The sequence below is a fragment of the Hesperophylax consimilis genome, chromosome 8, assembly GCF_061612785.1.
Source record: "Hesperophylax consimilis isolate HC1 chromosome 8, BYU_Hcon_1.0, whole genome shotgun sequence".
Taxonomy (NCBI): Eukaryota; Metazoa; Arthropoda; class Insecta; order Trichoptera; family Limnephilidae; genus Hesperophylax; species Hesperophylax consimilis.
Genome location: NC_142843.1, coordinates 16208327 through 16221635, shown reverse-complemented (window position 1 = coordinate 16221635; position 13309 = coordinate 16208327). Strand labels below are relative to the sequence as shown.

At 35.3% G+C, this 13309-nt stretch overlaps 1 protein-coding gene across 3 annotated transcripts in view; it reads left to right on the top strand.

Annotated features, from left to right (window-relative positions):
• The window catches only part of LOC149421624 (uncharacterized), a 304814-nt gene that overhangs the window by 54403 nt on the left and 237102 nt on the right, over positions 1-13309 (top strand). For all 3 annotated transcript variants that reach the window (XM_089634946.1, XM_089634947.1, XM_089634948.1), the window contains exon 4: positions 9808-10010. In XM_089634946.1, the coding sequence (XP_089491072.1) occupies positions 9808-10010 (203 nt within the window). The remainder of the gene's footprint in view (positions 1-9807; positions 10011-13309) is intronic.

The following is a 13309-nucleotide window of genomic DNA, read 5'->3' as shown; positions in this document are numbered from 1 at the left end:
CAGCCGAGAAACTGAACACACTACGCCTGGGTGGGACACAAACGCGATGTCAACTCGGCCACCGACCGGTCTGTGCTGTATATATAATCAACCACCACAAAACGGGCATGTGCCTAGCTTGGTTTTTTAACATACCCAATAATTGTAATAGCCAAAAAAAACACTGAATAAAGAAAAAAATATTGAACGGAGTTTGATGGGGTTTTCAATATCATTTAGAGAATTTCTTCCGGAAGGTTCATATATACAGGGTGTATCGGCACTTAACCGACAAACTTTAACCAGCTATTCCTTAGCACATTCGGAGTAAAAAATGTTATGGGCACTTTCCTGTCCGGTAACATTTTTTTTCAATTGAAAACAAAAAAATATAAAAAAATCCACACTCCGTCACTGTCATTGACATTGTTTCTCGTGTTCAACAGCTGTTATTAGCAAGTGTGTCAAAAAACGTCCTCGCTCTTTCATACACACTAAATAATAATAGTTAAAAATGAGACGAATGGTGCCATCCCATTTCGTTGTGATTGTAAAAGCGCGCCAATGTAGGTACGTTCGTACATTATTCAACGAAACTCGAATAAAATATGGCCAGATGGGTTTTCAAACATTGACAAATGATAAAACATTGGTGACATGTGGTGAAAATATGAATGATAATTTTTATATTAAAAAAAAATATGTTACCGGACAGCAAAATGCCCATAACATTTTTTACTCCAAATGTGCTAAGGAATAGCTGGTTAAAGTTTGTCGGGTACGTGCCGATACACCCTGTATAATACATGGATATTATATTTATTGAAAGATGAGAAAAATCGAATAACGCCGGGTACACTGTAAGTTATAAGATATTCATATACCTACATTCGAGATTATTATAAAATTCTTATAGCTTTCTATAACACAATCTCAATATTCCGCATTGATGTGCCTAGATCCTGGCTAGAAAATAGACAGGTGCCATCCACATTCTGTGTTGTGGTTTTATGTCCATTTTATGAGACCCATTCACACCTTGATACAATAGTAATTCGTTAGTTTATGACCACTTACTCCACAAGTTCTTCTTTGTGAGGTTGACGCTTCGAATGAAATCTTTAGTGTGGTGTTCACTCGATGCTCTCGTGTATTTTGACGTTGGGCGTGGGTGGTATTGTGTAAAACCAAATATCAGATGTCTAGTCAAACTCAGATTTATTGATCAGATTTCAAGTAGGTATCATGTTTTCGGAGTTGTTGTGGAACCTAAATCAACCGATTTTCAACTTTAAATGACTTTAGCCGCATTTAATGACTATACAGGGTGTATCGGCACTAACCCGACAAACTTTAACCAGCTATTCCTTAGCACATTTGGAGTAAAAATGTTATGGGCACTTTGCTGTCCGGTAGCATTTTTTTTTCAATTAAAAACAAAAAAATTTAAAATTTCCACACTACATCACTGTCATTGGCTTTGCTTTTCGTGTTCAACAGCTGTTATAAGCAAGTATGTCGAAAAGCGTCTTCGCTCTTTCGCACACACTAAATAATAATAGTTAAAAATGAGACGAATGGTGCCGTGCCATTTCGTTGTGATTGTAAAAGTGCGCCAATATAGGTACACACGTGCATTATTCAACGGAATTCGAATAAAATATTGCCAGATGGGTTTTCAAACTTTGACAAAGGATAAAACAGTGGTGACATGTGGTGAAAATATGAATAGTAAATTTTTTATTAAAAAAAACGTTACCGGACAGCAAAGTGCACATAAGATTTTTTACTCCAAATATGCTAAGGAATGGCTGGTTAAAGTTTGTCGGGTACGTGCCGATACACCCTGTATATTAATAGCCAATTACTTCCGAACCTCTTTTCGCATCCTTCACCTACCCCAATTAGGAATGCCATAATCATGTCCCGCTAAATCCGGACAATTGAGATGCTTGTTTTTTAAATATGAAACTGCACAATAGTCCCAACCTTCTGGAACCAGTGAAATTATGGCATCCCCAATTGGGGTATGTTGTGTGGCTGAAGATAGTGGGGAGGTGAAGGATATAGGGAAGATGAAGGTGGAGAAGTACCTAGCTATTCAGATCTGGTGCCAAAACATGGCCAATGCCATTTCAAGCAACGTTTCAATTTTAAATTGTGGTCTTACACCAGGGCGATACTGAGAGTATCTTCCACTCTGGAACGTACTATATATTATTTTTAATAGGTAATTTGTGAAATAACACAAATTAAAACTATTAAAATTTACTTGCGCACGCCAGGATTCGAACCCGCGACCTCCAGCTTGCTATTCCTTCGACCACGGACGCCGTCAAACCTTAACCTTAGGGGATTTTATATTTTATAGATTCTAGTCTAGCCGTACTAATAAACGCGAATTTAAATTGTACACTACTAATAAACAACCCAAATAACACAAATTAAATTAAGTATGGTAAAATTACGGTAAATACTTATAAAAAACCATTTATGTATGGTAAAACTAAGGTAAATACTGATATACAACCATTTGTGTATGGTAAAATTAAGGTAAATACTGATAAACAACCATTTATGTATGGTAAAATTAAGGTAAATACTGATAAACAACCATTTATGTATGGTAAAATTAAGGCTGTTTATCAGTTGTGTGAAATTGAAAAAAGTTTATCAGTACGGCTGTAGACATAACATAAATAGATTTTTCTTTTTGCATAATCCCTGGAAAATGAATTTTATAATATCTACAAGTCCCAGTGTTATTTTTGAATAATGGTCGAATCAAAACGCTGCAGTCATAATCAGATTTAAATCTAGTGTTGATGACCACACAATTGACTCACGAACTATTATTTGACATTTATACTAAGAGCATTCGTCATTCTCGAATCTCGCCCTCGATCCGTCTATCTGCATTTTAATCTCCAATCGGCAGATAAGGAAAAATCATTATGATAAAATCCGCGATCAATCTATTTATCTTATATCTAAGCATGGGAAGTATTCCCAACGTTTTTGATTGTTCTATTTTGTTCCTAAATTTGTAATGTGGCTTACTTTCGCAGCTTATTTGAATAAAATCTTACACAACACATTTCAAGCGGCTGTGACGTTGGTGAAATCAGGGATTATTAATAAGTAATAAAAATATATAAATATATAATGTAGGTTTACATCTTCTGTTCGAGATTTCACCAGTGTGTTCATCTCACCCACGCTTCAAAATCACAATTAAATAGATTACAATTATTACACAGCCCTGGGAGCCCCTACGTGGATGAGGGTCTCCCAAATCCACCGTGACTCCGAAGTCCCCCTCCTTAAAGACCACATTATAAGTCTCGCGGAATATTTTTATTCGGGCATTCCCACCCATACAAACCCTTCCATTAATTGTCTCGCCCAGTACGATGCAAATGCCAAAACCCAGTATAAAAAAACCAAAACAAATCTTTCGTAAATTACCCTAATTGCAGCCATGTTTTATTGCAAATTTTTTTTCATAAAAAACTAAAAATTGTCTTCCTACAACCAATTTAAACTCATGATGTAGAAAGGGGTCTTTTTGGCCCGGAGCTCTGTATGCCATTATTTCAAAAAGTCAAAAAGTGTTCATCTCTCGGCGGTGGAAGTCAAGTCAAAATTGTGTTAACAAATAAAAACCTGCCAAGTACCACCAATTAAATTTAATTCCTAACTTTTGTTGACGTTTTTTTCCGCCGAAATTCATATTTGGCAAAATCATCCTTCAGTTCAGACGTTTTTTTTAAATGGAGCAAAACTAACCAATTGCTCTAGAAAAGCGGATTTATAAATTGTTTTCCTTAAGGTTATTGACTCCTGGTTTTTCTAATACCTCCCCCTACTCCCCCTCTCTGTCTCCAACAGAACATAAATATTATTATTGTGATTCATTTTAGTTTTCTACGTAAAATGTGTATTTTTCCATGTTCCTCCGAGGCCATTAGCAATTTTACTAGGCAGTGGTGAGTCACTACTTTACGACCCTGGCGGATTGTAAACACAGAAAGCCGAACGCGAGTCGTTATCTCGCGCAAAGTCAACTCGGATAGGATTTATTGATTTTTCTGCTTTTTCATTGAATAATGTCCAACGTTTTCAAACATTTGCTTTTCTTCCGCGTTTGTTTTCTTCGATAATCGGGGCTCTGTGGCAGAGCGGCATACTCCTCAGTTCTGGATCGTCTTTGATCCCAGTATTATACCGAGAAAACTTACTGATATGAAATATTATTGACATATAAAAAACCAGCTGATGTGTACCCGTTTTCTCTATTTTCAATAAATATAATATCCATGTATTATATACCTTCCGAAAGAAGTTCTCTAAATGGTAGTGAATACCCTATCAAACTCCGTTGCTTAGTTTAGAAGAACGAAGCGCACAAACAGACAGACGCAGATAGTGATTTTGTTTAATAATATTTAGTGATCTGGTCAAAAAAACGGAACTAGAGGCCTGTAACGAACGAATTCACAAATTTCATAACAAAATCTCAGTAAAGCACTTATATGTTATGAGGAAGTCAGAACACGTGTTCTGAAAAATAATAATATTTTCGCATCTCGTCTATTATATTTATTCGGACAAAGCCACCTGCGTGAACACGTATTCAGATATTATCTGAATTACTAATATTTTATTAGGAAATGGTCATGTCATAGTATCTCGATAAAAACTCTTTTTTTTTCTCCGTGTACAACAAGTACATGGCATTGGCAAATATATATGTATTTACAATTTATGAGCCATATGGCGTCCTGTTTTGGATGTAGGCATCCTTCAAATGGCTGTAGTTTTGTCGATTTTTGAAGCCTTGTGGCAGAAAAAAAAACAAATTTCTTTTAGAAGAGGGACAAACATTCCCGAATTGCGAATAACCTGACAATATTATTATAAAAACACCTACTACTAGGTATTTCTTGGAATTGGTGTCACATGAGAAAATATATTTCTTTTTCGTACATCAAAGAATAGCTAAATGAAGTCATATTTAGATTTCACCGATGATCCTTGGTTTTTCAAATCTGCCTAACTTTAACCTCGTTTCGTAAAAGATGTAATCATCATCCGTATCTGCAGCATGGAGTCACGATGCCGAAAATTACAGCATATTCCACATCATTCATAAAAATATTATTTCATACCACAAATTCTCAGGTACAACCCGAGAGTGAATAATGTTTTCTTTATCACCAGATGAAACACTTTTCTCAGAATAGATCTGAGACATTTATTCTGTTTATTTTTTACACGCCAGCTAATAATTCTCCTGTGATATCCTCAACTCGACTTTAAAAAAACAGTTGTTTGCGAGATGAAAATACTTTTGGCAACATGGTAAAAGTTTATTGATTTATTTATTAGTAGGTACTGCAACAAATCAGCATGCAGTTTGTTAAGCCAGTTTAGACCAGTGATTCCCAAAGTGGGTGGCATCGCCTTGATGTGCCCTGGAAAGTTACAGGGGAGGTGATGATTTCAGGGACTGCAAAGATGGTGTTGGGTAAATTCCCGCTAATTTATTTTGGGGAAATATTCCAGAAACGGGTAATATTGTGGAAATTTTCATCAAAATGGTGAAATCTCCAGACTTCTTCTTTCGTATATTAATACCACGCAAGAGTCCCAACTGGTACTTGCTAACCGGATCCAGTCAGATTGTGGCATCCCCAATCGGAATAAATTGTGAGGCTGAAGAGTATAGAAAGGACCTTCCTCTGTTTTTGGGGCTGAAGGTGGTGGGGAGGGGAAGGAGTTATGAAAGAGGAAGGTAGGGAAGTACCTGGATATTCAGGTCTGGTCACCAAACACGACTTAAGCCATTTAAAACAACGTTTCGATTTTGAATGGAGGTTTTTTACCAGGGCGATTCAGAGAGTATCTATTCAATCCACTTCATGCATTGATTCAAAAATCATATATTTGAAACGTTCATTTTTTTACCTGCCTTATTTCCCAGGGGAATCTACAAAATACATTTTTTTTTCAAACTTGCATTATTGAAAAAGCGATGGAGTTTTGGATGGAGAGAGCGGCGATGAACCAAATAAGTTTGGGAATCTCTGGGCTAGACTATATCTGAAACATAGACGATGTTCCTTCACCTACGGTGTTTGAGGACGAACTTAGAAAGTTTGACCATGTGCTAGCATTTTGCTGCAAAAAGCATCATTCAATAATTTCGGTCACGTTTGCCTTTATGAAAATAATGATGACGAATATGACATGTTTTTTAGAGCTCAATTTATTCCCGGACTTAATTGCCTCCAATTGAAATATTCATATCTCTAGTTCAGTTGGGGTTAGCCTTACTAAGAAAGCCCTCGATGATTAGAACCGGTCTTGCAGGCGCATTGTGAGGTGGGAGTGGGCCGGGCGGAACATTGCTGAGGCACCGTATTTTTTTGGAATTGAACCTATAACCTCTCAACTCAAAATCAAATACCTAGACATTAAAAGAAGCGGCGGCACAGCTAGTGCCTCAGTGCCTTGTTTACACCTAATTGCGTGATACTAGTATAACGCAGAAATACAGTATTAGTTACTTCATATAATTTATTAATGTTTGATTGATTAACCACTGAAGAGATAAACTGATATAAGTATGTTATGGGCTTGTCTGGTGTGCCCGAAGCGAGGGAAATTTTCCTTATTCCACGTGAAAATGTGACCAAACCTTTTTAAAAACATTTTTCGAAATTCTTTCTCGAAGACGATCTATTTCATTAGATGTCTGGGCTTTGCAATCGAAAGGTTATTTGCAAAGGTATTAACTGTTCTGTGGTATTATCCCATACTGATATAATACCTCATGGGTCAACATGGAAAATGGCGAAGTTTTTGTAAAATTTTTATATTTTTAAAGGCGCCTTCTCAAAAGTTCTGTTTAATTTCTGCTCAAGACGCCACTTGACTCAGGGCATCAGCACCGTGTTAACAATGGTTGTATTATATTCTCTCAAATGTAAATAAAATGAATATCACAGTATGCATAATTGTAATTGTTATCTATTTTTTCTCTTTGGTTAACTTATCGCAGTGCACATGTGTGGGTTATATCAACGATAACGTTATTTGTTGCCAACGCAAGTATATATAATGTATAAGTTTTTGTTGTTATATTGATACGTATATATTTTTGAACCGAAACGCGAACGGAGTCACGAATTACGGGAAAGGAACGAAGCAATCGTAAACGGCGCGAAACACCGCTTGCAGTTGCTTCGATCCTTTCACATATGTTGAGGTTCAGCTCGGAAGTTCGGCTCGCGTATGTATACGTAGCATTACACTTTTGCTCTTTCGTTCATGTATATAATAATAATAAATAAATAATTAATTAATTAAATATAATCCGCCAAATATAGTGACACGGGACAACGGCAAATATGCCATTTTTCCTAGCTTCATTGCGGCAATACAAAATTGGGTTGAGTCCAGGAGATGTTGTCATTTGTGTATTTACACTAAAACAATGGATGACTCGCACAAATTTAATGCTTACTACAATCAGGCGATATTTTTTTTATCTTTAGTGCTACATATTATGAATAACGAGCAAAATTTCTAGGAAATCGATTAGTGTCGTTTTAAGATAATTAAGATAATGCATAATATTTATCTTCTAGACTCAAGCAGTTGAATGAAGTTGAATTAGCAACCAAAGAAGGCGTGTCCCATTTTTCATGTTAGTGTAGGATTTTTTATTTAATTTTTTTGAATAATATCATAACCCCTCGTTCATCCTCATCCTTCTGCATCCCGGATATTTTTTAATTTTTTTTTTACTTGTTTGTCAATAGTTCTGTAGTTCTAGAGCTATTTTTGTAAGGTCTATCTAAGAATCTACGACCGCCCCCTAAATGGTCGGTAAGGAATCAGTATAAACCGGGTGCTGTAAGAATGCGTGATCGGAGCGAGTGCGCTCCGTTCCATACATTTCAATTGTCGCCCGTACACGGCTCGGTGCGGCGCGCGAGCGGTGCTGCGTACTTCCAGGATAGTCAAGTGATGAAGCGATCCATGGTTTCAGTGGCTCCTATATATTATCGCATCACCCTTTTCATAAACTTTTTTTATTAAAAAATTCTTACGAATTAAAATTAAATAAATGCTTAAAACGTAAATATGCGATACCTGAAGTTTACTGGATAGAAATATACCGACTCTGTCGGTACAGTTGTGTACATGTGTGTACTGCGTACACAGTACACGTGTGTGTGAGTTCACGAAGCTACAAGCCAAAAATGTGTGTATTCTTGGTATACCTTATATTGTAGGTAATAGGTATTAAAATCGCTTGACAAACGGAATCTAGAAACGTTCGATTTCAAGCACAAAACTAGTTTTTATTTATTTTGTAAATAATTTTATAAGAAAACAAAAAAGTTAATCAAGTGAAACTGTCGCAGATAATCTAAGCCAATACTGTATTTTTAAATGTGTTTCCTTTATGCGTTCATCCATTTCCATTGAAAAAATATTTTTTTTTGTAGTTTAGATTACATTTTTTATTGATATGAATATGAATTCATCATTTTATTTGTATTCTACTCAAGGTAAACGATAGGAAAACCTTCAATTTATCTAAAGTATATTTTTTGGTATTCATAATGTACACCAATTCCTTATAAAGATTAATCAAAATAGTGATTTAGCATTAAGCTTCGCCTTAACCGCATTTCAGCTGCGCGTAGGCATTGTTGATTTCGTACCGACCCGTGGGGAGCCACCTAAGATGTCAACCAACATCACAAAATCTGGTGACCGGATAACAGAAACTGTATTAAATTAGTTACGTAGGTTAGGTTTACGCGTAAGTTTTATTTCTTCGCTTTTAATGACTTTGTGTCACTTTTTAAAGGTGTGTTGAATTGTCAATGTGTTGAGTTATCATGGAACCACAAATCCAAACCCGGCAGTCCCGTATTATACGAAACATTGTTAAAAATTATTGTATTTTAAGTTAGCGGAGTTGTAAACCAATCCTTTTTTTAAATTTAAATTATCCATCTAGTTTCACACCCTATTAACAAATGTCGTCTTATAGTCTTACTTCATTACTGACTTGTTGAATCTTTTTTTTCGATTATTAACCTTTTTTAAACGCAATATTAACCGTTTAACATGGTTGCCCGCTTTGAGAATTTTTATATTATATAAATATGTTATACATAAATATATATATCTCATATAATTAATATAAAAGTAATTTATTGTGGTACCAGTATTTATGGCACATTCGGGAGTGGTAGATACTCTCAGTAGCACCCTGGTAAAACACCACCATTCTGAATCTAAACGTTGTTTGTAATGGCTTTAGCCATGTTTGGTGAACAAATCTGAATACTCAGGAACTCAGCCTCACAACATACCTCAATTCAAAATTAGTCCAAATTTTAGTACCTAGGTAATAGGATATTTATTATTATAGTACTTTTAGAATGAATATATATTTTATTTAGTTACACATTTTATATTAAGTGTATACTTAATATAAAATGTGTAACTAAATAAAATATACAACAAAAACATTATTGGGGATCCCATAGTACCACCAGCTTCAAGCAGCTGGAACTCTTGGAATGTAAATTGTGTTTGATATACTAAACTTGGTAATTGCATAAAACAGAATGTGATAAAATATTACGTTATGTTAAGTTAATTTATTTAGATTAGGTTAATTTATGTTAGGTCAGGTTAATATAGGTTAGGTTTGTTTGTTCCTTTCTTAACTTTTCTTGAATGTTCTGTTTTGTCATTGAACCGCTAATCTTACCCGACAATTTGTCTTTCTTCCAGCATCGAGCATGTCCTTGATGCGCTCAGCCGTGGCCAGCGTGCACTGTGCACTGCGCGCCGGGCTGGACAACGAACGCGCGTGTCGTCTACCAGCGCCGGCCCTAGCCCCCGTAGCCGCCACTGCCGCAAGCCGCAACGGCCGGCGCTGCATGGAGGATCGACACGTCACCATCGACGACTTCGACAGGCTGTTCGGCGTGCAGGTTAGTACAGACTATTCTGTAGACATTGGGGGGTTTTCCGATATAATGGAGCTCCAGACCAGAGGTTGCTGCCAAATTCAACAGTGGAGCACACTTGCGATTTGAACAGAGTCAACATGGTATACTGATACAATCAAGTTGTGTACTAACTTGGTTGAATCAAACTGTCACATTTCATGACCACCGAAACAACGATCAGTGCTGTCTATCTGGGTGTCTAGCGCGGTCAAATCGATAACTTAACAATATTGGATCGATAGGCTTGACTTAGAACGATTATACGAGGGGGTACCCAAAAGAAACCGAACTGATGTTGCGGGGGCTCGGTTTTTGTAGAACCGGGTTCTGCCGGTAGGACCATGTACAGCCACCTTTCCTCAGTCAGAATGCCAAGCACTTTGCTGTAGAAGTCATCCTTTCGGCTGGTATTACTTTTTTGGGGACAGGGTCAATCCGCACCAAATCATCCAGGCCATGTCACCCACCATCTCAGATTTTGATGAAACTTTAAATTTTTAATCCTTCCATATAGATAAGAAAATATACCAAATTTTACCTTCCTACCTCAACTCGTTTTTTTTTTATGGGCAGTTGAAGTTTGGGCAAAATAAGCGTTTTTACATATTCCGAGCACTCCGGAAGAGCTTGTACCTTCAATGAAAAAAAATTGTATCTTTGTCATTTATATTGCAAATGCAATGAAAATTTTCAATATTATCAAGAAAACTATGCTGATTGCAGAAAAAAATAAATAAACCCTTTACATTTATCTACTTGACTTTAAAAAATTACCAAAAGTAATTTTTTAAGTAATTTTTGGGACGGAAAAGGTACTTTACAAAAAAGCAATATCTCGGGAAGGTACAGTGTTAATGAAGTAATTTTTTTTTTATTCATATCTACAAATAGCATAGAATCACATACAAAAATAAAATTCATGGCATTTTACTTGCTTCAATAAATAAAATCCATTTTAAACTTTTTTCAAACTTTTTGTAATTTTTTTTTATTCTTATCTACAATAAACATAGTACAACCTAAAAAAATAAAACTCCTGGTATTTTGTGTGCTTCACAGTGTAGAAACGTTTTTAAAATAAGAAATCTTTATCATACAGAATTGTTCTAGGTTTTTTTAAATCTAGATACAAAAATAAATAAAATCCATTTTAAACTTTTTTCAAACTTTTTGTGATTTTTTTTATATCTATTTTTAGTTTGTAATTGGGCAAGTTATAGTTTAGGTATATAGCTAGTAATATAGGTTGAATGAATGGACTAATATCAAAGAAACAGTCCTAGAGACAAGTCACTACATGGAAATGATGTATCTGCAACAAGAACAAGACAGAACATGAAAATTACTATCTGCCTCATCACTAAGTTTGCAGGTGAACCAAGTGAATTTGAAAAAAAGCTTATTCAACAAAGAAGTTTTGTATCTACAGACTTGGTTTTGGCTTGCTGAGAAAAGAAAGCTTATTCACTTGCAGGCAACAATTACAGCAGCGTTTTTCACAAGCTAAAACAATACCAGGCACTCGAGGTTTCCACTGCTTTGTTCCTCTGTCTGAAAATGAAGTTGGCACAAAAAGGATAAGTTCAGATTCAGATTATGCTTTGATTTTTAACTTCAGTGGGGAACGAAATCGCTCTGAGCAACTAAGTATGGTACAAATTTGTACAAACTCTTATGTAGCTTGCGTATATGACAACCATTGGTTTTTTGGACTTGTGGTTTCCAAAGATTAAGACGAGTGTGATGTATCAATCAAGTTTATGCATCCTTTTGGCCCAGCTCCATCCTTTTACTGGCCACATCAAAAAGAAGATATTTGTTTTGTTCCACTACAAAATATTTTTAATATCGTTGACCCTCCCACAACAAAAGGTTCAGGAAGAGCTTACTACTTTCTTGAAAAAGACGTTCATCATGCTGATCAAAAGTTCAACCATCTTATGGGTCAGATCAAGAATAAAAGTAAAAAATGAACTTGAACATTTATTTGTAAACAATATTATTGTAATGTACTTTCATTTAACCTAATCCTACATTGCCTGTTTTATTTTTATTGTATTTGTTTTTTAAAGAGTTAACTTTGTATTGAAAAGAGTTAAAAAGTTGATCTTGTTATAAAATATTGCTATGGTGTATGCATTCAGGGTAAGGAACAAGGTACATTATTTTGTTGGTGCCTTAAGCTTACATTGCAAGCTTACCAGCATGTTGTAAAGGACCGAATAAGTTTGACTTTTTTTATTTGCAAATACAGTATCTAGATTTTAAAAAACTTGGAACAATTCTGTATGATTAAGATTTCTCATTTTAAAAACGTTTCTACACTGTGAAGCACACAAAATACCAGGAGTTTTATTTTTTTAGGTTGTACTATGTTTATTGTAGATAAGAATAAAAAAAAAATTACAAAAAGTTTGAAAAAAGTTTAAAATGGATTTTATTTATTGAAGCAAGTAAAATGCCATGAATTTTATTTTTGTATGTGATTCTATGCTATTTGTAGATATGAATAAAAAAAAAATTACTTCATTAACACTGTACCTTCCCGAGATATTGCTTTTTTGTAAAGTACCTTTTCCGTCCCAAAAATTACTTAAAAAATTACTTTTGGTAATTTTTTAAAGTCAAGTAGATAAATGTAAAGGGTTTATTTATTTTTTTCTGCAATCAGCATAGTTTTCTTGATAATATTGAAAATTTTCATTGCATTTGCACTATAAATGACAAAGATACAATTTTTTTTCATTGAAGGTACAAGCTCTTCCGGAGTGCTCGGAATATGTAAAAACGCTTATTTTGCCCAAACTTCAACTGCCCATAAAAAAAAACGAGTTGAGGTAGGAAGGTAAAATTTGGTATATTTTCTTATCTATATGGAAGGATTAAAAATTTAAAGTTTCATCAAAATCTGAGATGGTGGGTGACAAATCCAAAATTTTCTGGATGATTTGGTGCGGATTGACCCGACAGTCATTTTGTTTGCTCGTCGTTTTTGCGATGGCTGATTTTCAGGAACAGCGCACGTCGGTGAAGTTTTGAAAACTGGCACAGAAACTATTGAAGTGTTAAAAACGGCCTACAAGGATGATGCTATGGAGAAAACTCAAATTTGAGAACCACAAATGTGATCACATGGGATCAAACATCTTGATGTATGATTTCACTTGATGAGGTTTTTTGGGCGAGATTTGAAGTCTCCCATCAGATTGATTGTTGCTTTGTTTCAGGGTCTTATCCATAGCACCATGATTCGTCACCTGTTCATGAAAATCAGCCATGTT